At 43.0% G+C, this 24,560-nt stretch overlaps 2 protein-coding genes across 3 annotated transcripts; one reads left to right on the top strand and one right to left on the bottom strand.

Moving 5' to 3' along the window:
* Positions 1–1,653: 1,653 nt before the first annotated feature.
* On the bottom strand, positions 1,654–12,055 carry LOC130121928 (inactive phospholipid phosphatase 7). Its single transcript, XM_056290904.1, has 2 exons — positions 11,578–12,055; positions 1,654–2,042 (listed from the first exon to the last, which is right to left on the bottom strand). Exons 1-2 carry the CDS (start codon positions 12,053–12,055, stop codon positions 1,654–1,656), a joined length of 867 nt encoding a protein of 288 aa, XP_056146879.1.
* Positions 12,056–14,719: 2,664 nt separating this feature from the next.
* On the top strand, positions 14,720–23,165 carry fam78ab (family with sequence similarity 78 member Ab). Of its 2 annotated transcripts, XM_056290906.1 has the most exons (3): positions 14,720–14,935; positions 15,180–15,483; positions 22,322–23,165. In XM_056290906.1, the coding sequence occupies exons 2-3, from the start codon at positions 15,221–15,223 to the stop codon at positions 22,845–22,847; spliced, it is 789 nt and encodes a 262-aa protein (XP_056146881.1). In that variant the 5' UTR covers positions 14,720–14,935; positions 15,180–15,220; the 3' UTR covers positions 22,848–23,165. The 2 variants fall into 2 exon arrangements, with proteins under 2 accessions (XP_056146881.1, XP_056146880.1); XM_056290905.1 differs by lacking the exon at positions 14,720–14,935 and having other exon boundaries at positions 15,161–15,483.
* The last annotated feature ends 1,395 nt before the right edge of the window (positions 23,166–24,560 follow it).

Consider the following 24,560-nt stretch of genomic DNA (forward strand, 5'->3'; position numbering starts at 1 on the left):
AACCATGGGCTACACAACAGCCTATGCTTTATGCATGCATGACCTGTTTATTTCCTAAAGTTGATAACATTATAATAATGCTGGGTTTTAGCGTATTCATTGTATTTATGAAACCCAACACTGATTCATGCCTGTTTTTATATTTGTTTTAAGGCATTTCCCATAAAGACATATCCACATTTTATTGTAAGGCACTAGCCTTACCATATGCTTTGAATGTAAACTCGAGCACCCCTAAACATAAGTGTAGCTCACTTGTGCTCATACGCAGCCCTCAGTCACACATGCACAAACACACCAACACACAAGCACAATTCATTCCAGGAATCATGAAGAAAACAAATTTTGCAGTGGTAAATGGCATCTTTATGAACATGCACAAATCACAAGAAATATCAAGAAGGCCTTCCACACGTTACAAATACTACCCAATTTCAACAAATGAGATGGAAAAAAAAAATTGAAAACCAAGCATAAAAATACAAGATTTTCATTCTTGTACAAAACAAAACATGCTGATGTACAGGAAAGATTTTATTTACATACAGATCTGAACCACTGAAAACCTTCTTACAAAAAGTCAGTGTGCGTTTGCTTTCACCGTTCATGGCAAAGCAAAGCATTCTCAAGATAAAGTAATGAATGCATGAAAATAAAGTTGCAGTTCAACTGAAATGATTCCTAAAATGATATTTTAGTCTACAATCTGATGCATACCCAACAACCCCCCCCCACACACACACACTTAATTTGTTCAGTGGGGCACCACTGATGGATAACCCTCATCCACTAGGCTACCGTGCAGGCTGCAGCGACAGAGCAGGGCAAATATGTTTGCAGCTAAATTGGAGGCTTAAACTCAATGAGGCATAGATGACATCTTAAAAAATAACCCCGTAGCATGTCATTTGATTCCCGACAGGTGTGGTCTCTTGTTCTTGGGATGGGCCAAACTTGGTAACATATATAATTAGGTCACATTCTGATCACTTATTTTTAGACGGATAAAAACACGTTTCCGTGCAAGTAAGGAACATTGGTGCCATCCAAACCTGATTAACTTTTTTTTCAAAATGTACTTTTATTAGTACATCCAGACTCACACTAAGCTTCTTTTCGATTTGATTTGCCAATGAAATCCACAGTAAATTTGTAATGTTTTGAAATAGATGAGGCCTGTTGAGAGTGAAAAGGGAGAGGCAAATGTAAAAGGAGAAGTGAAAAGGGGTTATATGGAAAGGAGGAAGCACAGGTTAGGTCTTGCACGAAAATATTGAACAAAAATTGGTGTAGCCAAGAATAATGACTACACGGATATATTTACAAAGAAGTTTTTGAGGCCAATGAGCAATCACACTAAATCTCCCCTCTGTGAATTAGCACTGACTTTAGGTGACCTTGCAGTATAGGTGTGAATTATCAAAAATCATTTTGAAGTTTTATGAATGTCCTGTGCGGCTGTGTCATTATTTTGTCTCTCGGCTATTACACAAAGATGGGTAAGAGTATCCGACTTCATGCTCCTCTGTTCCCAAAATAGAATAGAAATGAACCTTGCAAGAACTTCACAAGACCTTTGTAAGAAATAAGCATTAATAGTTAATAGGGCACAATATTAGCTTTGTATTGCTAGCGTACCCATACACCATTGGCTCAACTGAATGGGCTCCAGCTGAGGGTGCCTATGGAAATAAGAGTCTGACAAGTGCTGGAGGGCAGCCACACCGTCTCCATTAAGCTAAAGTGGAGCAGACCCAGGGCAAAGCCACACACAGTGTCAGTTAGGTGGTGTTTCCCAAGCAGCACACGGGACATGCCTACTAGGAAAGCCCAGAGGATCAATAAGATACGAAGTGGCACAGCAAGGACCAAGTGGGACAGCAGGAACTTGGACACCATAGCTGCCCGGCTGGCATGTGCTGCAGGAAAGGAGTATACATCCATGGCAACATAGTCCAGGAAACCTGGCGTCATTTCCCAAGGTCCTCTACGCTTGACCAATCTCTGTACTCCGGCTACAGTCATGACATCAAGTATGAGGGCTGGAGGAGTGTAGGAAAGGGGTGTAAGAAAAGAAAAGAGTTGTGTTAAGTTATAAATTGCAAGTTATACATATTCATAGTCATTGTTACAAGATGGTTATTTTCTCAGGAACCTATTGGCTCACTCTCTCATTCAACCACTTGTGTGGCTAATACTGCATAAAGAGGATATCTGTTAACAACAGACACATTGATCCTAAAAAAAAGGTTCTTCATTTCAAGTTAAACCAACCAATGTTAGACCTAAATCTGAGCACTGTCAACACCACTGAAAACAACAGGCTTCTGCACCAGCCCGTTTTCTTTTTTTGTTTTTTGTTTTTTACAGTGAGAGAACACATCGATGAGCATTGCTATTAATGCCCTACCACCCCAGCTATCTCCTCCCCTGGGTCTTACTTTGACTTTATTTTGAGCTCTTTGAAATCAAGTCAAGTCGATTTTATTTGGATAGCCCATTATCACAAATTACAAATTTACCTCAGTGGGCTTTATAGCAATACAAAACTTAGACACTCGCATCAGATAAGGAATAACTCCATTAAAAAAAAAAATTTAACAGAGAAAAAATAAGAAGAACCCTCAGGGAGACCAACAGAGGAAGGATCTCTCTTCCAAGATGGGCAGAAGGTCAATAGATGTTGTGTGTACACAACTTACAGAATACAACATTGAAAGAGGATAACAGAATTATAATGGAATTATAAGATATATGAAGACTATGATGAAGAGGATGCCAAGCAGTGTCCAGATGCCACTGGAACAGCCCAGGACCTGAGCCACTCGACCACTATCACCATGTAGAGCTGACAGGAGGACAGACTACACATGCACATGAGAGATTCAAATCCCATCATTCACATATGCAGGGGAAGAGACATGAAAAAACATTAGTCACACATCAGAGGGAGAAGATATAACATTGAAACATGATAACGAAATTATACTGATTTATGAAATATATAAAAAGAAAATTTTGTTTTTCGAAACCTAGCCACTGAAGATGCACAAGCCAGTGCATTCTTAGTGCTGGCCAGTCCCAAGCCCAGATAAATGGGGATGGTTGCATCAGGAAGGGCATCCGGGATAAAACCTTTGCCAAATCCAAACATGCTAATAATAAATCAGATTTCCATACCAATGGCAGCCAAGGCCCGGGTTACCAATGACCATCAGCGGTACTGTTGGTCAATAGGGTGCTGGTGAAAACTATGCTACTGTTGGGTGAAGGAGAAGAAGAGGGGGAAGGCATGGCCAGAGGCAGCAGGAGAGGAGGAAGGGTAAGAGTGTGGAGGTGAAAGTTGGAACTTTGAATGTTGGCACTATGACTGGTAAAGGGAGAGAGCTGGCTGATATGACGGAGAGAAGGAAGGAATATACGTATACTGTGCATGCAACAGACCAGGTGGAAGGAGAGAAAGGCCAGGAGCATTGGAAGTGGGCTCAAACTATTATACCATGGTGCGAATGTGACAAGAAATGGGGTAGGGGTAATTCTGAAGGAAGAGCATGTCGAGAGTGTGTTGGAGGTGAACAGTGTCGGACAGAGTCATGAGTATGAAGCTGGAAATCGAAGATGTGTTGATGAATCTTATAAGCACATATGCCCTGCAAGTTGGGTGTGAGATGGAAGAGGAAGAATTCTGGAGTGAGTTGGATGAAGTGTTGGACAGTGTCATCATCATTGGCAGTCACTCGGGGACGAGTATGACTGTTCTCCCTCTGGGTCCTCAGGTGGGTGTAGAGGCTGATCCTGGAGCCGCAAAATGGGGGAACACCTGCACGTGACAGTTTTTTACGTGGAGTGGCTCATGTGCCTGCAGCAACCACATGGTCATTGGTAGGGGGTGGCCAGAGTCCATTGGCATGGGGAACCAAGGCAACTGGGGACCACCCTCTGTTGCAGTCTTCATCTGCATTCCCTGCCACTGTGAACAGGAGACATATTCCATCAGTTCCGCCATTGAGGTCTTTGTTGGATTGCACTTTGTCTGGAACATCCCCTTTGACCAACCACCATGGGTGACACTACCAGCAGCCAAGCTCTGGACAGCATAGCTCTTGGGAATATTGGTACACATAAGCTTCTCAACTACGGCAAGGTGGTGATCCAGGAGAAATAGGTGGAGAGTGTACCCAAGGAGGAGAGACTGGTGATTGGAGCGGACTTCAAAGGGCATGTTGGTGAAGGGAACAGAGGTGATGGGTAGGTATGGTGTCAAGGAGTAGAATGTGGAAGGACAGATGGTGGTGGATTTTGCAAAAAGGATGGAAATGGCTGTGGTGAATAAATATTTCAAGAAGAGGGAGGAACACAGGCTGAGATATAGGAGTGGAGGACAGTGCCCACAGGTGGACTATATCTTATGTAGGAGGTGCAATGTGAAAGGGATTGGAGACTGCGAGAAGGTGACAGGGGAAAACATAACTAAACATCATTAGATGGTGGTCTATAGAATGACTTTGGAGACCAAGAAGAGGAAGAGAGTAAAGGTAAACCCAAGGATCAAATTGTGTAAGTTGAAGAAGGAAGACTTTTGCGTGGAGTTCAGGGAGGAGTTAAGACAGGCACTGGGTGGTACTGAAGAGTGTCCAGATGGCTGGGCAACCACTGCAGAAATAGTGAGGGAGACAGCTAGGAAGGTACTAGTTGTCATCTGGAGAGAGGAAGGAAGACTATGAGACTTGGCAATGCAATAAGGAAGTGCAAGTACATGGAGGAAGAGGTTGAAGAAGAAGTGGGATGGTCATAGAGAGAAAGAAAATAGACAGGAGTAAGAGGAAATGTGGCATAAAACAAAGAGAGAGGCTGTGAAGGCAAAGGAAAAGGTGTATGGCGAGTTGTACGAAAGGTTAGACGCTAAAGACGGAGAAAAAGAACTTGTACCAATTGGTTCGACAGAGGGACCGAACTGGAAAGGATGTGCAGCAGGTTAGGGCGATCAAGGATAGAGACGGAAATATGCTGACAAGCCAGGAGAGTGTGTTGAGAAAGTGGAAGGAGTACTTTGAGGGGCTGATGAATAACGAACATTAAAAAGAGAAAGTTGGATGATGTGGGGCTAATGAATCAGGAAGTGCAGTGGATTAGCAAGGAGGAAGGGAGGGCAGCTATGAAGAATGGAAAGAGAGTTGAGTTCAGATGACATACCTGAGGAGGCATGGAGGTGTTCAGGAGAGATGGCACTGGAGTTTTTAACTAGATTGTTTAACACAATCTTGGAAAGTGACAGAATGTCTGAGGAGTGGAGAAGAAGCAAATTGGTACCGATTTTTAAGAATAAGGGTGATGTGCCGAACTGTAGTAACTACAGAGGTATAACGTTGATCAGCCACAGCATGAAGATATGGGAAATAGTAGTGGAGGCTAGGTGAAGAGGAGAGGTGATGATTAGCAAGGAGCAGTACGGTTTCGATGCATGAAAGAGCACCACAGATGTGATGTTTGCTTTGAGAAGGTCAGAAGGAGTTACATTCTGTCTTTGTGGATTTAGAGAAATCATATGACAGAGTCCCAAGAGAGCAGGTGTGGCACTGTATGAGGAAGCAGGTGCAGGATATGTATGAGGGCAGTGTAACAGTGGTGAGGTGTGTGGTTGGAATGACAGATGGGTTCAAGGTAGAGTTGGAATTACATCAAGAGTCAGCTCTGAGCCCTTTCTTGTTTGCAATGGTGATGGACAGGTTGACGGACGAGATCAGGCAGGAGTCTCCATGGACTATGATGTTTGCGGATGACATTGTGATCTGTAGTGAGAGTAGGGAGCAGGTTGAAGAGAGCCTGGAGAGGTGGAGGTATGCACTGCAGTAGAAGGAAGACAGAATACATATATACATGAACGAGATGGAGGACAATGGAATGGAATATCCTGCTTTTAGGGTCGCGGGGATGCTGGAGCTTATCCCAACAGTCATTGGGCGGCAGGCAGGGAGACACCCTGGACAGGCTGCCACACAGGGCCGACACACACAAATACACACATGCACGCACACACACACACACACACACACACACACACACACACACACACACACACACACACATACACACATTCATACCTAGGGGCAATTTAGTACGGCCGATTCACCTGACCTACATGTCTTTGGACTGTGGGAGGAAACTGGAGCAGGAAACCCACGACACGGGAAGAACATGCAAACTACACACAGAGAACGACCCAGAACGACCCCCCAAGATTGGACTACCCCGGTGCTCGAACCCAGAACCTTCTTGCTGTGAGGCGACCGCACTAACCATTGTGCCACCATGCCACCATAATGGAACTAATCTGCACAAAATATCGTTTTTGTTACAAAAACTACAAGTTCAATCGTAACAACACTGGTAAATACCCAATTGAGATATTAATTCATTACATGTCTGTTACGAAACAACTGACACAAAAATGAAGATGTTAACAACTTTAATACCCTTTTTCAAACAATTTAAAATCATCACTGTCCAACGCCTGTAAATACTGCAATGCCTCAATGGTAGTCATGGTGCTTCTGAAATAGCATCTGTACCCAGACATGTTGGCAATAATCAAAAATCAAATTTAGACTATTACTCTGCACTGAAAAACGCTAGCCCCACCCCCACGCTAGCCCCCCCCCCCGGGCAGAGCAATGAACTTCACGAAGGAAATGATGCGACCAACACACGTCATAAATAGTGACATGACGCGCACGATCACGCGCAAATTACGAGCGGTCATTTTGATTGGTCGTTTCAGGTGGAGCTTGTAATAACTTTTTTCCCCCTGTAATTTGATCTAAAACTCATTTTAATGCAAATATATACAATTTTAGCAGCACTCCGGGAGCGGCAGGTCTGTATTCCCCCCCCCACAAAGTTATTAAACTTCGAAAATCCAAATGCAATTGAGCTAATGGCTAAGCTAGGCTAAACTCGAAGCTAGTAAACAGACTAGGAACAAAAGGCTGCTTACTAAACACAAGAGTCGTTTGAGAAAGAAAACCAGAGAATCTAGCAATAAGTGAACTAAACACAGAAAACAGTTAAGTCAGTACGATACATGAAGCGGTTAGAGCAGAATATAGAGAAGAGATAGTAAGAGAATAAATAGCAGTTATTGAGCTCACGAAGGCGGAAGACGGAAACCGCTGGCAGTGGAAATCAGACTGTTGTGGAGTCTTTCAAGTGTTCGCTGGGTAAAAAACATGTGAAATGATGAAAACGTAGAAGTGAAACAAGGAAAAACAGGGAGCAAAGAATATTAACGTGTTGTTAACGTGCCCAATGAAAGAAGACATTGCAGATGCGTCCGGGTAGCGTAGTGGTGCATCCCGTTGCCTATCAACACGGAGATCGCCGGTTTGAATCCCCGTGTTACCTCCGGCTTGGTCGGGCGTCCCCTAGAGACACAGTTGGCCCTGTCTACGGGTGGGAAGTCGGATGTGGGTACGTGTCGCTGCACTAGTGCCTCCTCTGGTGAAAAGAAGCGGCTGGCGACTCCACCTATCGGAGGAGGGATGTTGTAGTCTGCAACCCTCCGTGGATCGGCAGTGGAGCAACGACCGGGACGGCTCGGAGATTGGGGTAATTGGTCGGGCACAATTGGGGAAAAAAAGGGGTGGGGGTTCGGGGGGGGGGGGCATCGCACTCCATCAACCAAAGGTAATCTAGTGATGTCTATAAAGTTTGCAGGGTCAACACCTGGTTCTAAGAGTCTAACAGATGTCCAGCCTTGGTGCAAAGTGCTACTGTCAACAGTTAAACACAACGACGAACAGTACTGTGAAGATGTCTTGATGCATGCTCAGTAATCCAGGTTAAGAAATCCCAGAAAGTTGAATCCGTTCATCTAGACACAACGTTCTCTCCCACTAAAACTTTTTGTCCAGATGAACTGAATCAACTTTCTCCAAGTAATTTGAAGAAATTCACAGAGATGTTTTATCCCAATGTCCCATCATAAATGTCATGAATCAGGCATGAAAAAAAAAGCTACAGGGCCATCATCAGAGAAAATAATTCACTTTAAATGGTGCTCTTAACATTGCAAGTTTTAATTTACCTGAATAGGGGTTTTATGAGCAACATAAAAAGATCTTTTGTCTAGCAGTTGAGACAGGACTATTTAAACAAAGTCTTGCAGTTTTTGTTGGCTAACCTTGCTTGCCATCAGATTTTTTTTGTCTAAATTTATTCAGCAATGACCCACACACTGTTTAAATTACTGCTCAGCTACTCTTCATAATGAAGAAATTTAATTTTTTTCCTCATGAATCAACTTTCGCTCAAATGGCCCTGAATCAAAAAATAATGAGCGCTCGAACAATGTCCCAAACACAAAAACCCTTATAGTGTTTAAATCCAGAGGTTTATTAAAGCTTAATTAGCTCCAGCTAGGATATTTGAAGTGATTTGATTTTGCACAATAACCCAAGATTAGCCCAGACATACACACGCACAAAACCCCATATACATACAAATAGATGGACAACATGAAAACTGGGATAGGAAAAAGAATACAACCCTACCTTTCATATATCAAAAGGATCATGGTGATTAAATCCACCATAAAGAGCAGAATCCTTTATTTATTTTTATTTTTATTTTTTTTAACATTTTTTAACCAAATGAGTTGAGTATTTTGTGCATTTTGGTATGCTAATATAACAAACTAAGATGTGTTCATTGTCAGTTAAGTATATCTGGTTTTAGAGAGGTTACAATGAGAATGCCATGGGCTTCTGGAAGAAAATTAACTGACTGGCACACATTTATGGGTAGTAGACTTAAAGCTACTACTTTTTGTGTCATAAAAAATGTAAAATTTTGATTCATTGTATATCAAATTTGAGGCCTGATTCCATAGACTTGATCTTAAAAGGAAAATCTAATTTTGCCAAATTATGGAAATAATAGTCATAACTGCCTCATCAAACAGAATACCCCTGATACATCCAAATGTTTTCTTGGTATCCAAAGACAACCGTGGGATGTATAGACTTGAGCCCTTGTGTTTGTTCTAGGATCTGATTGTTCTGATTAACTTAAGGGGGTGTGATATGTATGTATGTGTGTGTGTGTGTGTGTGTGTGTGTGTGTGTGTGTATATATATATATATATATATATATATATATATTAGGTAGCCCGGGTGGCAGTTAGTTGAATTTCATTATCTTAATTATCTGCTTTTAGATATGAATTTGTATGAATTTGAAACCTTGGGATGTATAGAGTGTTTGCACATGACGTCACGTCACTGTGTTGCTGTGGCGCGAACCACAGATGGAGGGCAGGAACTTTTCTACATAGGAAGCACTACTGCAAACTTTCGAAATGCCTATGTATGGCGTCATTGATCAAACTGAGAAACCACAAGGAGTTTTAATTGAGTACCCAAAGTTGTTGTTCATGAGGGGGGGGAATGCAAGAAATTGACCAAAAAAACGCCGGAGAAAATGGCTTGCAAACCTTGGCCTGCAGTTGGCAGGAGCGGAGTCAGTAACCTAACTTATGTGGCTATGTTTGTGTAGCGACCTGTTGGTCCATAACATGGAACATTTTAAGATATGACATTGCAACTGCACTTTGTGTTGTTTGTCTTAGTCTAAGACAAACCTTAGAAATTGTAGTTGCCGTGTTTGATCTTAGTTTCCCCATGTTGAGATCTGCAGAAGTGTGCTTTAGAAACTGACAGTTCACGTCATTTCCCTTAGTTGGGTAGGGTAGGCTACAACTACATGTACATACATCTTATACAAAAACAAAAGCAATCAATTATGGGGTGTTTCATGGAGAGGTGCCATGGCATTTACTGTTTGTTGTTAGGTTAATCCACAGGACAATAAAAGACAAGCCACTCACCCTGGTGAAAACCAAACGACAGCTATTGTGGAACACCTTGCTACCAAGATCATGGACCAAACCGCTAACAAAAAAAAAAGTTGCATGCCTCCACACTTTTGTACGCTTCATTTGTTTTCTTGAGTAGAAGGATGTCTGAAGCAGCGTTGCCCCAACCCAGTCCTCAAGGAACCCCTATCCTGCAGATTTTCATTGTAACCCTGCATAGGTAGCCCTGCTTGTACTTACTCAACCAATCATCTCACAGCCTTTAATTATGCAAGGTGTGCAACAGCTTGCTGATTGGTTGAATAACTACAAACAGGTACCTATTCAGGGTTGCCAAGAAAATCTGCAGGATAGGGGTTCCTCGAGGACTGGGTTGGGAAACTCTGGTCCGGAGAACAAGGTAGTTGCTTATATCTACTGCGTCGGGCAAATCTTTTAATTCAGTTGAAAAATCGCTCCTCTTCATAACATAAGGCTAACATCCAACATATCTTATTCTCTGTTTATACATTCCTCTTGTAATATCGTCTAAACTAGCACAGTTCGGGCTTCCCTCCATCTCGTCCATTCTGCTTTTCAACTCCTGCCCTCCATCTGAATCTCGCGCGTCATCAGAACCACGTGACTGCAAACAAATAGGCTTGAGCCCTTGCACCTGTTTGTTCTATGATCTGATTTATTCTTCTGATTAGCTTAAAGGGGATGCGATATGTATGTATGTATGTGTGTGTGTGTGTGTGTGTTGTGTGTATGTGTGTGTGTGTGTGTGTATATATGTATATATATATAGCCCGAGTGGCAGTTAGTTTGATTTCATTATCTTAATTATCTGCTTTTAGATATGAATTTGAAACCTTGGGATGTATAGGCTTGAGCCCTTGCACCTGTTTGTTCTATGATCTGATTTATTCTTCTGATTAGTTTAAAGGGGATGCGATATGTATGTATGTATGTATGTATGTGTGTGTGTGTGTGTGTTGTGTATATGTGTGTGTGTGTGTGTGTGTGTGTGTGTGTGTGCGCGCGCGCGCGCGCGTGTATATATATATATAGAGAGAGAGAGAGAGAGCCCGGGTGGCAGTTAGTTGAATTTCATTATCTTAATTATCTGCTTTTAGATATGAATTTGAAACCTTGGGATGTATAGACTTGAGCCCTTGCACCTGTTTGTTCTAGGATCTGATTGTTCTGATGAATTTGAAATGTTAGACCTATTTTTTTAATCACTTATATCCTTTTAGTATTCCGCTTTGTATGAAAATAAATTGACATGTCTTAAAAAACAACATTTTTAAAACCCACAACAGCTGCATGTGGGGGAATAAATGGAAACTTTAACTGCATTCAAGACATTTTAAGCCCGAGATGGTATAATTCAAGTACCTAAAGACCTTTTTCCAGTACTTGCAAATTGTCATGCGGGCTTCCCTTTGGTGTTGTGGTCTATAGCCCCCCATTTGCCTTGTTAAATGTTGTTAACGTAAAAAGGCAAAAAGTTGACAACACACGGAAGGAAGAAATGTAAGGGTCACAATAGATACCAAATCACTATAACTAGTACAGGATGGACTTGGCGACTGAATAAGCATGTATTGCAGGAACCTAGTTAAAAGGGACCTTGTTTTAAGAGCCTTAAAACCGCGCCGCACACATGGAGATTTATAGGGAAATGAATTGCAAAACAGAGAGTGAGGAAATGCATTTACCAAGCAGCAGGTTGACCAAGACCTCTTGTCCAGCCAGAGTGTTACTTCTTGTGAGACACACGATAGTGCCAGTGATCCACGTGACGCCGTGTCCCGTAAGTGCGAGCAGGACGACCATGGACCGGCAGCCTCCCCAAGAAGACGACGTGTAGGCACAGACCCCCATGCGCTTGGATAAGCTGATGTCAATGGCGAGGAGGGAATTCATCGCTATTCCCTTGAACGAAGGGTTCAGTTGCATACAGTCTTCTTCTGGCATTTTGTTCGACTCTTTCCTGTCCTTGTTGGCACTCTCGGTAGGTTCCTCACTCGGTTGGCTTGTTTGGTGCTTGATTTGACCAGGTCGCCTCGTGCTCCCTCCTCTCTCAGCGGGAACGACACCACCTCGGGGTGGCTGGTTCAGGGACAGAAATTCGGGTCTACTCAGTACGTTGTTTCGGTCCCGCGTCCTGGGTCTCATACCGTGACCGGAGGGCATATTGGATTGAGACAACTTCGTCTTCTCGAGAAAAAAAGAAGAAAAAAAAAAGATGATTCGAGAGATTGGGTATTGACAGTGGTGATATGCTTCACCCTAAGCTTCTCGTCTGTCTTTCTCTTCTTGTGGCCCTAAAATAGATATATTTAGCCCGACTGGTATGCGCGTTGCCCTTGCTGTTTATACCTCGACCCGTGCAGGCATGAGGGGTGGATTGAGTGGCATTTATTTCGGCCAATCCAGTGAAACATGATCCGTACCGCGAACAAAAAGAAAATATATATATAACGATATGAGCTTCTTTTTACACTACAACAAAGCACATCCGTAAATCTGTTTTAGAGGTTTACTGTTTGTTCTGCGTGGCCCGGTGAGGAGGACAATCTATGCTTTTTACTTCGACACATGCATGGTATGCACCAGAGAGAGAGAGAAGGGGGAGAGAGAGGGAGAGAGAGGGGGAGAGAGAGGGAGAGGGATGTGTTATAATCTTACCAGGCGACGGATGCGAACGGCACGACCGATTTCAGATCTCTCCCGTGTGTTCGCTTTCCTAATAACGCTATCGGGATGCAAGGACTATTACGAGGGAGTCTATCGTAGACCGACGCAGTTCCCTAAAAGCCAAAATATGCAAAAGTCGTGTTCGTTTATCGGCGCGAGGGGACTTTGCTGCATCTGTTTCTCCGCGCGACGTGACGTCATTTACGCACAATCCCAGCGTGCGCTCCTGTGGACGGGAGTTCTCCAAGGTGCTTAAAAGCACAGGGACAAAGCGGAAACTCTCCCGTTTCTCCCGTCAGCGCACCTGACACCTCTCACCCGAGACGTTTTGAGCTTTAACGTATCCCTTACTGTGGCCGAGAGGACAAAGACATATCACATTTCCCCTCCCCGGTTATTGTCATGCAGCATATCAATAACATGGGTAGCCCGTCAAAGTCCCGTCCGGGTCAAGGGAAATTCATTTGCATGGCACATTTCATACACAAAGGTAATGCAAAGTGCTTTACATAAGGCATAACATGGCGTTAGGGAATACAGAGTAGTGTAAAAAAAGAAATGAAATGTTCAAAAAGAAGAGAAACAAAACGGCACAGAAGAACAAAATGGGTCAGAATGCAAAGATCCAAGAGCAAAAGGCAATGGAGACCGTAAGTTTTAGTCTAGTTTGGCAAGTTCTGTAAATTTGTTCAGACTATGTGTAGTATAATATCATACCTAAATAATGTTTTACCACGTCTTGTTTTAACTCCGGAATATTTATCAGACCGTTCCTGAGAGAGCTAATATAGCAAATAATTCTTTATATACTATCCATTACGGTAATATTAAAACCCCAATCTAATGCGACTGCATATCAAAATTGGATTTTGATCACTTGCATGTCTGGGACTCGGTGCACACAAATAGTCCGGCCTACATATTTTGCCCAACAGCCTGTGGTGCAAAGCGAGACATTTGGGACCATCGTTTTTTTTCTTCTTCTTCTTCTTCTTCTTCTTCTTCTTCTTCTTCTTCTTCTTCTTCGTCTTCTTCTTCTTCTTCTTCTATTCTTTCAATTCAGACTAGCGACACTTTTGCGTTCTTATTAGAACCAGCATAATTAAACCTACATTTCCCGTCATGCATGCAGCTTAAAGCGGAAGTGTCGTCCGGTGATACTTATAAAGGAGCCGCAACCCAAGCCGCCGAGACAGTCTTTACGCGAGGGGGTGAACCTGCTGTAGACGCGATGGGACGAGCAGAGAGAATAATAATAATAATAATGATAATTTGTGCTGGAATTTAGGTTAAATATTATCTCACGGAGTTCCTCAAATCAACTCTGCCGGTATATATATATCTGAAACAACGCCCGTTTATTCCGATGGAGACTTTATAGATGATCTATTTCACATTAATATGGTTTTGCCGGAGGGGCTAAAGTTGACCTGGTTGCCTTTGGATGTTGCAGTGTCCAGTGTACCATAACCCGATGAGATAAGTGCATGCTGACATGCCGCCTCAGAGGAACCCTGCGGTAATGTTCAGCACCAGAGGACCAGTAACGGGACCCGGACTGAGGAGAGTCTAACGGAATTACCTCGTGCACCACACAGGCAGGCGTCCGGGGCAGCCGGAGGAATTAAGTGAGGCTCCGTTCATTTAGATGATTATTTAAAATAATAATAATAATAATTACAATATTTCTGCTAGCAGGTGAAATTATCGATACTCCAGGGAACCGTTGTACAGGTGGATTTGCATGCTCTTCTCCCAACTGAAGATAGACCACGCTTTAAACTGCGAATTTGTGAACCCCTTAATCTACTGTATTTACAGAGACAAACATGAGCCTTTTTTTATAGTTAAATGTCACTTTAAAAAAACATTTTTTTTATTTTTTTGTTTGTTTTTGGAGAACAGAGGCTAGCCTTTGCTGAAGATTACCAGCGCATATACTACCAGTCCAAGCAGTTTAGACGTTTGCTGTTATGGGCTTATCGTTATTTGCTCTTATGGGGTCAGCGTCCTCTGTCGGGCTATGCAAAATCTAAATAGTTTGACTGGAGGCTGAGGACGCTGGGTGCTGAAGAGTTAACATGAAGGTTACATTACATGTTAGGTGGATACGGGGCTTGAACTAGGGGCTAATAAGAGAGGTTAGGCTACCTTACTGTAATAAAGTCACGGCACACCGTTAACCAGGACACTGCTCCATCCCTTCACACACCGGGGTGCGCTGGAGGACTCCATCCAGATGCATGCTGCGTTAGATTCAAGCGACGTGCGCTCTTGAGGAGGAGGGCAAAGCGCGCACTTGACGAGGCCATGACTACCCAACTGACAGAAACGACCTCGGCACAAGGAACAGAAAGCTGTGTCTTCGCTGTTAAGGTGAAGTGACGTTTTTACGCACGACCCGGAAAAGCCTTGCACTGTGAATGTGAAGAGCTCTTCTATATTGCATTTTGCTTTCATTTCCTTGGCAATGGTTTTGGATTAAAGCGGGGCTGCATGGTTTATGTGAACCTCCCTGAAATGAATATACTTTTTTTTTGATTTGATCGTTTTGGACACCATGTGGATCCAACTGTGGTGATCTCTTTATTTGCTGTTTCCATGCCTCTCTCTCCTCCAGACCACAAGACATTGTTGTGGATTGTGTTGCTATTTAATGCAATGGGCTGTATCCAGAGTATCAGATGTAAGCCCAAGAGTTTCCGCGAGAGTATCATCGTTCTAGAGGTGAACTCTAGCATCGACTCCAACCCCACCAGCATCGACGAGTCATCCAGCGTGGTGCTGCGCTATCGGACGCCGCACTTCCGAGCGTTTGCTCGCGTCCTCGTGCCACCTGTATCCGGAAAAGAGACATGGACCATTGGATGGATTCAGGCATGCAACTACATGGAGTTCTTCAATAAGTATGGAAACAAAGGGATGTAAGTATTATCTCTCTTAAAATGTTAAGCCAAGTTTGAAATTACATATCAATTGATTTGAGACGGGTGCAGAGAAGGAGGCAGACACACTTTTTGTTTTAACTTCATTTAAAAGCATGAAAAAAATTGAGTGCTTAACTTTTACCTTTCAATTACACCAGATCTTATCACAAGATGAAGTACAGATGGAGGTGTCTAGGTGGTTCAGCCAGTCAGTACGTAAGCTACAATAGTGAGTCAGGCCTAAACCAAGTCAGGTCAAGTCGAGTCCATTTTATTTGTACAGCCCAATATCACAAATTACAAATTTGCCTCAAGGGTCTTCACAGCAACACACCATCCTAGATAAGAAACAACTCCAACCACCGTGAAATATGTTGCATATTATCCATCCCTCCATCCATCCATCCATCATCCAAACCGCTTATCCTGCTCTCAGGGTGGCGGGGATGCTGGAGCCTATCCCAGCAGCCATTGGGCGGCAGGTAGGGAGACACCCTGGACAGGCCGCCAGGCCATTTTCTCTTTATATTGTTTTTGTCCATTTGCACTGTCCTGTCTAATAAAAACAAAAAAGCTATCAAAAATAGACAATTAAAAGAGCTTGAGTGATATGGGGATAAATTGGAGGCCAATATCTAGCTTAATGCTACACAGGCCAACTGGTATGAAGACCTATAAATCGTAATAGGTTTTCCAGAGAGGTGGGACGGGCCATTGCAAGTCCATTTCAGCACCAGATACAAAGATATTATGCTATCGGAGGCTATTTTGTGAAATCATTCTGCGTTTAAAACAATATTCAGTGAGCATACTGATTTGTCTGTAAAAATGTCTCTGCAGCTGTTAGGCGTTAGACTCATCTTTATTTTGTGGTGTTTTGATGTAAGCAGAAGTAAACCGGTGGTTTTTCAGTCATCCTGGATAAAGTATAGCGTAGCATACTCTCTATAGCCATGAATTGCATGTCTCTCATGGACAAAATAAGCACACAGTGTGACCGCTGGTGGTGTCAAGACTAGTTTTAAGACCAACGTACCCTGTGGTTTCCTCTTACCCCATTTGTTTTGGTCCTGACTAGACCTTTAATGTAACTTCCGCCTGTATGTTTGGCTGTAGTAACTTCTCTTCCAGCAAAGACTAGGGTTACCTCTATGTTGTTAACGATTATGTATTTCAAAAGTGAGCAACGATGGCGGTCTATTCCGTTGCCTACCAACACGGGGATCACCGGTTCGAATCCCCGTGTTGCCTCCGGCTTGGTCGGGCGTCCCTACAGACACAATTGGCCGTGTCTGCGGGTGGGAAGCCGGATGTGGGTATGTGTCCTGGTTGCTGCACTAGCGCCTCCTCTGGTCGGTCGGGGCGCCTGTTCGGGGGGGGGGCTGGGGGGAATAGCGTGATCCTCCCACGCGCTACGTCCCCCTGGTGAAACTCCTCACTGTCAGGTGAAAAGAAGCGGCTGGCGACTCCACATGTATCGGAGGAGGCATGTGGTAGTCTGCTGCCCTCCCTGGATCAGTAGAGGGGCTTGGAGCAGTGACTGGAACTGCTCGGAAGAGTGGAGTAATTGGACGTGTACTATTGCGGAGAAAAAAAAGGGGGGGGGACTGAAGCAAATGTCACCGCATTAGGCAACAATTATCCTTTTCGCTACATTATACTACTATGTTACATATGTGTACCACCGGTTGTGACCCCAGATGTGGTTGAATAAGTTTCTTTTGCAGAGCTGACAATTGTGATGCAAGCAAGGCAATAAGATAGATTAATTTTAAAAGTCACATGAAAGGCCACGTACACTTATGTTTCTTTTAATAACTGTGTATCATCAAATTTAGGGGTGCACATTGTATAGGTCTCATTTAATGTCATGGCTGTCAGTTTCATGAAGTTCCAAGACCAGGAAATACTCTAGCCAGTGTAACATATAAATACCAGAAAGCTCCCGCTATATAAAATGCAACTTGATTGATTGATTGATTGATTGATTGATTGATTGATTGATTGATTGATAGCTCCTTTAACACACATCCTTTAACACATAGATGGCAGATGGACATTTAGAGAGTCGAGCATGTTAGTTGACAGTAATCTCTGTAATGTTCAGATCCCAGTGAACTTTACATTTAAATTTTATTTTGTGGTGTAGCGGTCTAAGCGTCGGCTTTGTGTCGATGCAGTTGCCCACTGGGGACCGTGGTTCGCGCCCCGGTCTCGTCAGATCCGACTATGTCCGGACTCGATGAAGCAGCAATAATTGGCAACGCTGTTTTCGGGAGAGGGCGGGGTCGGCTTGTGTTCGTCACATGAATGCGTCTGTGTGTGTGTCGGAAAGACAGTGGTTCGGCCTGGATTTGCCTTGTCACGGAAGTGGCGAGGCGTCTCCTTCGAGACTGCCGGCCGGAGAGATGGCGAACGCATGCAGTACGAGGGTGGGTGTTTGAACTATAATAAGGATTGATTGGCCACTAAATTTGGAGAAAAAGGGAAAAATCAGAAAAAAATGTTATATATATATATATCTTGCTCCAGTGTTTACCACCAATACAATTGAAAGTAATTGCAGCTTTTTAAATTATTCGACTTTGTGTATTAGTACATAAGTACAACAATAGTTTATTGCTAAGTAGAATTTGCATCAAAAAGTTCAAATTTGATTTGCTCACAGACTGTCAACAACACAATTAACTGTGTGTGTGTGTGTGTGTGTGTGTGTGTGTGTGTGTGTGTGTGTGTGTGTGTGTGTGTGTGTGTGTGAGAGAGAGAGAGAGATCCACTGTTCATCTGACTTCCTGTACCAACCTCAAGTCTACACAACCTCCAAGATGTGTTTTATCTTCCCCCTTTGCAGTGCAGGATGTTTTAATGCTGCGTGTTCAAGATTAGCAGCACGGTTCCCTCCCGACCATACACACCCCAGTTTGATCTTGTGTGTGTGTGTGTGTGTGTGTGTGTGTGTGTGTGTGTGTGTGTGTGTGTGTGTGTGTGTGTGTGTGTGTGTATCTATGTGTGTGTGTGTGTGTGTGTGTGTGTATCTATGTGTGTGTGTGTATGTGTGTGTGTGTGTATCTATGTGTGTGTGTGTGTGTGTGTGTGTGTGTGTGTATGTGTGTGTGTGTGTGTGTGTGTGTGTGTGTGTGAGAGAGAGAGAGAGAGAAGAAAGACAAAGAATGTAAGAAAGAAAGAACAAACTAATAAACAGAAATTGAGCTAGCAGATAGCAAATAACTTTAGCTAAAAATTGAATTGCTGAACATCCTGCTTTATTTTATTATTTCCCCATGATAAATACAGCATGCACTCATGATATTGTCTTTCCAGACATGTAACACATATGGGTTTGATAATATCTTATTTTATATTTATTCAGACAAAGTTTGTCCCCAGTAATATAAACTTAGCACAAACATTAAGGAAATTTGTGTTTGGTAGATTATTTCTTTGTTGTAACAATGCTTTTTGGCAATAAATCTTATATCAGGCAGCTGATTGTCAGCACCTGGGGTACCAGAAGCTCAAAACAAGAGTCAATAGCAACAGCAAAATACGCTGTTTGGCATTGGCAGAGAAGATTTGGCAAATTTTTCATGGGTGCAACCCACATACTCAGCTCTGCTGCTCATCCCACAAATGCATGTTCCTTACAAATGTGGCCCCATTTAAAAGGGAAATAAATAGCCTTTCCAACGGTATAAGATTTATTGCCAAGAAGCATTGTTACAACAAAGAAATAATCTACCAAACACAAATTTCCTTACTTTTTGTGCTAAGTATAGAAAATATATGTTTCTACATATTCTCTACTACTACTTTCGGCTGCTCCCGTTAGGGGTCGCCACAGCGGATCATCCATTTCCATTTCTTCCTGTCTTCTGCATCTTCCTCTGTCACACCAGCCACCTGCATGTCCTCCCTCACCACATCCATAAACCTCCTCTTTGGCCTTCCTCTTTTTGTCTTTCCTAGCTCCATATTCAGCATCCTTCTCCCAATATACCCAGCATCTCTCCTCCACACATGTCCAAGCCATCTCAATCTTGCCACTCTTGCTTTGTCACCAAACCGTCCAATTTGAGCAGTCCCTCTAATATAATAATTCATTTTCCTGTCCTTCTTCGTCACTCCCAATGAAAATCTCAGCATCTTCAACTCTGCCACCTCCAGCTCCACCTCCTGTCTTTTCATCATTGCCACTGTCTCTAAACCATATAACATACATAGCTGGTCTCACAACCATCTTGTAAACCTTCCCTTTAACTCTTGCTGGTACCCTTCTGTCACAAATCACTCCTGACACTCTTCTCCACCCACTCCACCCACTCCACCATATGTTTCTACATATTCAATAGATTGAATTTATCATTTTGGGGGGAGGGTTCAATCATGTAACAGTCATAGAAACCTAATGATTTTAAAAGCTCAATGCACACACAACACAGGAGAGCAGCCCTCCTAATTAAACCCCAAAAGATGGGATCAGGGACTTCAGTTAAATGTCATGCAGATTGACTGGGGACTGGGCTTATTGTAGGACAGTGGACAGTGTGGTGACCAGTCATACTGAAGTGTATTGATAAGATTATTGATACAATAGTCTCTGGAAGACAAATTCTGCAAGACAAATTCTTGCATCGTTTGTAAAATATTCAAACGAATCATTTTAGATATGGATGCATGAAAAACAAACTATTTTACATCTGCCGGCAAACAACCTCGTGTACCATTTATGTATCTATATCTACTTTATACTTTTAAACCCAGAGGCATGAAGGTGACCAGTATGTTCAGTCTATATTTTGCTAGAAAAAACAAAAACAAAAACAAACAACCACTATTCTGTTCTCTGTTGGTGATAATTACTTTATTAGAGTGTTGTTCTCCTTTTTTTCTGGTGAAAAGGGGGGGGGGACTATTCATTGCTTATTCCTTGTCTTAATTAAATGTCTGTCCAGCCATCCAATGATAAATGACAAATCAGAGATTATTTTCCTGCTTAGTAAATCCAGTGCAGATGTGTATTTGGGGAAGTGAGAGTGGTATTTTGTCCTCTGAGATTGTGCTTCTAAATAAACGTGAAATGAGGTTGCTCAAAGTTGTTTCGGAGACTCTCTCTCTCTCTCTCTCTCTCTCTCTCTCTCTCTCTCTCTCTCTCTCTCTCTCTCTCTCTCTCTCTCTCTCTCTCTCTCTCTCTCTCTCTCTCTCTGTCTCACACACACACACACACACACACACACACACACACACACACACTTCAATTTTAATACCTTTGTATTTCCAAACCTATCATTACAGACACAGTCAGACACAGACAAGGGACCAATGCTAATATGACCCTTTGGATGACAACACAACATTATGTTTTGTGGGTTAGACAAAGCAGGCAGCATTTCACGTAGCTGATGATTACACTTTTATTCAGTCATAATGGGTGGCACGGTGGCGGTCGGATTGGCACGGTGGGGCAGTGGGTAGCTCTGTCGCCTCACAGCAAGAAGGTCCTGGGTTTGAACCCGGGGTTGTCCAACCTTGGGGGTCATCCCAGGTCGTGCTCTGTGTGGAGTTTGCATGTTCTCCCCATGTCTGCGGTGGGTTTTCTCCGGGTGCTCCGGTTTCCCCCACCATCAAAAAGACATGCATGTTAGGGTTAACACTCCTGTCTGTGCCCCTGACTGAGGCGTGACAAGACGAACTGGAGTTGGTCCCCGGGTGCTGTGCGGCGGCTGCCCACTGCTCCTAGCTACACAGCTAGGATGGGTTAAATGCAGAGAGGAATTTCCCCACGGGGATCAATAAGGTATATCAAAATAAAATAATAATAATAACAATAATGCTCATTATCCACTTAAGAGAAAGAACATTTCAGTTTTGTCTGCTCATGGAAGGCCATGAGCAGACAATCGAAAGGTAAACGGATGAAGAGTTTACGAGGTCCCCAAAGAAGTATTAATCAGATCTACGGCTTTAATCTGTCACGGGTTCGTAAGTAAGCTGACACAAAGACAACATGTTTTCATCCTATTGGTGTAGTTTGATGTGCTCCATCTCGATGACTACCAGTAGTTTGTAGAACATGTTCACTTTTTTTCAACCTGGATGACAATACTCCTATCTACTGTTTTCCCGTTTACTCTTCATCCTTAATTAAACATTGAGTAAAAAAGAGCCTATTCTAGATTGCGAATAAATACTAAGCAGTTTCATGTAGGATAGAGCATTGCAAAGAGAACGCTTCCCAACATGAGCACCTATAAAAGGTCCCTCCTCATCAACACTGGATGATGGAGGAGAAAGGTTGTGCTTTCACTTGTTTTGTAAAGAAGATGATCAACTGCAGGCTGAATCAAAGGACGTGGGAGAAGAAGTTTCAAAAATATATATATGATATTTCAAAACTTCAAAATATTTATATCAACATATCAGCGTACATGCTTCTTTATACAAACATATTTTGCATACTCATTGTATTTTCAATTATGGGCTGAGAGAAAATGCTTTCAGTTTGTTTGTTTTTGTTGGAGGATTTAGATTTTAGTACTTAAAAAAATATTCCAACATTTCAAAACATCCAACTGAGGTTGGCTTAAGTTTGTGTTCATGTCCACTGCAGTCTTTTTGACCTTAAACCAACTGCAATGCAGTATTATGCTCTTCCGTCCCATCTCCTCTGGGCTGTTGGTGCTGGAACGTGTTTGTTCGGGTCAAGACAAATGCCGCAGGGAAAGACCTTGATATAGACAGTTAAGCAGAGGGGGCAAGTTTTGAAATTATTGGCTCAGAAAATTTGGTGGATTCATCATCTTTGTTAACTTTAATTTTGATTCCTTTCTTCTTCAAGGTCAAGTTGGGAGCTCCCTGACTTGCGTGATGGCAAGATCCAGGTCATCAGCGACTCGGATGGTGTTAACTACCCATGGTATGGTAACACAACTGAAACTTGCACCATTGTAGGCCCTACCAAAAAGGATAGCAAGTTCAATGTTAGCATGAACGACAACTTCTACCCCAGTGTGACTTGGGGTGTGCCGGTCAGTGACAGCAATGTGCCTCAGCTCAGCAGCATTCACCGTGACCAGAGCTTTACTACTTGGCTGGTGGCCATAAACCAGACCACCTCAGAGACCTTGGTGCTGCAGACCATCCACTGGAGGATGCAGCTCCTCATCCATGTGGACCCAGAAAAGCCCCTGGGCCAAAGAGCTGTCCTGCGTGAGCCTGTGTCCCAGGAACAACCGCGGATCCTGGGGAAGAATGAGCCCATCCCCCCAAATGCCATGCTCAAGCCTAATGCCAATGACGCCCAGGTGCTGATGTGGCGGCCAAAGATCGGTGATCCCGTGGTGGTCATCCCACCCAAATACTGACCTGTTTGACTGACTGATGACCCACCAGCTGACTGGCCTTGGATACCTTGACAGTATAGTCTTCTCTTTTTTTTCTCATTTTTTGTCCCTTTTCACAACTCTCTCTCTCTTATGCACTTGATAACTTCCCTTTTTTTTCTTGCCCTAATTTTTGCCTGTATTCCCAGCTTTTCTGTATTATTTACAACACCTTTCAGTGTTTTATGAACTGACAGAGAAACTAATGGAGGAAAAGGCCAGGTGTTGTATTAAAGGTGGGAACTGGAACATTCTTTTGCAAACTGGAAGTGAATATAACTGCAACCATTCTACCTTCAAATTGGGTCGGGTTTCACTGTGCTAAATTAAGTCATTGCAAAAATGAAAACCAGAGATATAAATTTCTTGGTTATTATTATTACTTCTTTTAATTTTGACTGTTTGGTTCAAGGGAATAGGGGAATGAGGGTGGATTGAAAACAAGAAAATCAACCATTTATGTGAACTTGTCAACATAGATGCTACATAATTCTTGCATATGGATACATTTATGTTTTTATCAATGGGCTGTGAGAGTGCACATTTAATTTTGTTTGTTGTTGTTGCATTATTTTGTGCTTCATGAGAGTGTATACGGATTGCATTGGGTGATAGATTTTAGAACTTTTCTAAAACATGCAAGACATTCAATCCATGCTGCCTTAAGTTTACATTCGTGTTCATTGCAAACTATTTAGCCTTAAACAAAGTGCAATGGAGTATTTTGCTCAAATGTCCCTTCTCCTCAAGACCGTTGGTGCTGGCATGTGTTTGTTTCAGACAGGAACAATGTCAACCTGTGTTTGAATTTCAGTTGAATATTTTCAGTGCGCATTGTTATTTACCTGACAACCAGTGCTTGAAGTGGGCTGCTGCGCAATGTTACTCCGTACCTCACCTCTACATTTTGCTCTTAGGTGTAGCAGGACTTGCTCTTGTGTAGGCTACCACCACTTCTCATCAGCTTCGGATAAGCATAGTGTTCGTGCCCCTGCCAGCTTCCCTTGCCGACTTGCCGACCCCTTCGAAAGCCACTGTGTTATGATGCAATTCATAGCAAAGTAAGCCCTTGCTAAATGTCAAACCAAAGGACTTCATTACCCAGACCACACCGTGTTGAAGTGTCTCTTGTGCTGCTGCCCTACCATTAATTTTTACAGAACCCCCTGACAAGGAGTAATTTCTATTTTGTATTTAATTATCTTATTTTTGTTTTGTGCTAAGTTACAATTCAAACTGATACCTTGACTGAATCCATTGCCACTTGCATAGCAAGCATAAGAGGGTAAAGCAAGGAAAATTAGCCTTTAGCTTGTGCTTCTGTGCAATGATTTGAGTGAAAAATTTCATTATTTGGATAAACAATCAGACATGGGCGTCCAGGTGGGGTGGCGGTCAACCGTTGCCCACCAACACAAGGATCAAATCCCCACGTTACCTCCGGCTTGGTCGGGCGTCCCTACAGACACAATTGGACGTGTCTGCGGGTGGGAAGCCGGACGTGGGTATGTGTCCTGGTCAATGCACTAGCGCCTCCTCTGGCCGGTCGGGGCACCTGTTCAGGGGGGAGGGGGAACTGGGGGGAATAGCGTGATCCTCCCATGCACTACATCCCCCTGGTGAAACTCCTCACTGTCAGGTGAAAAGAAGCGGCTGGCGACTCCACGTGTATCGGAGGAGTTTTGTGGTAGTCTG

The sequence above is a fragment of the Lampris incognitus genome, chromosome 12, assembly GCF_029633865.1.
Source record: "Lampris incognitus isolate fLamInc1 chromosome 12, fLamInc1.hap2, whole genome shotgun sequence".
Classification (NCBI taxonomy): domain Eukaryota; kingdom Metazoa; phylum Chordata; class Actinopteri; order Lampriformes; family Lampridae; genus Lampris; species Lampris incognitus.

Coding starts and splice junctions, on each gene's coding strand:
- fam78ab (XM_056290905.1), top strand. CDS start 15,161: ATGCCTCTCTCTCCTCCAGACCACAAGACATTGTTGTGGATTGTGTTG. Junction 15,484..22,321: donor AAGTATGGAAACAAAGGGAT/GTAAGTATTATC, acceptor TTCTTCTTCAAG/GTCAAGTTGGGAGCTCCCTG.
- LOC130121928 (XM_056290904.1), bottom strand. CDS start 12,055: ATGCCCTCCGGTCACGGTATGAGACCCAGGACGCGGGACCGAAACAAC. Junction 2,043..11,577: donor CTTGGTCAACCTGCTGCTTG/GTAAATGCATTT, acceptor ACACTCCTCCAG/CCCTCATACTTGATGTCATG.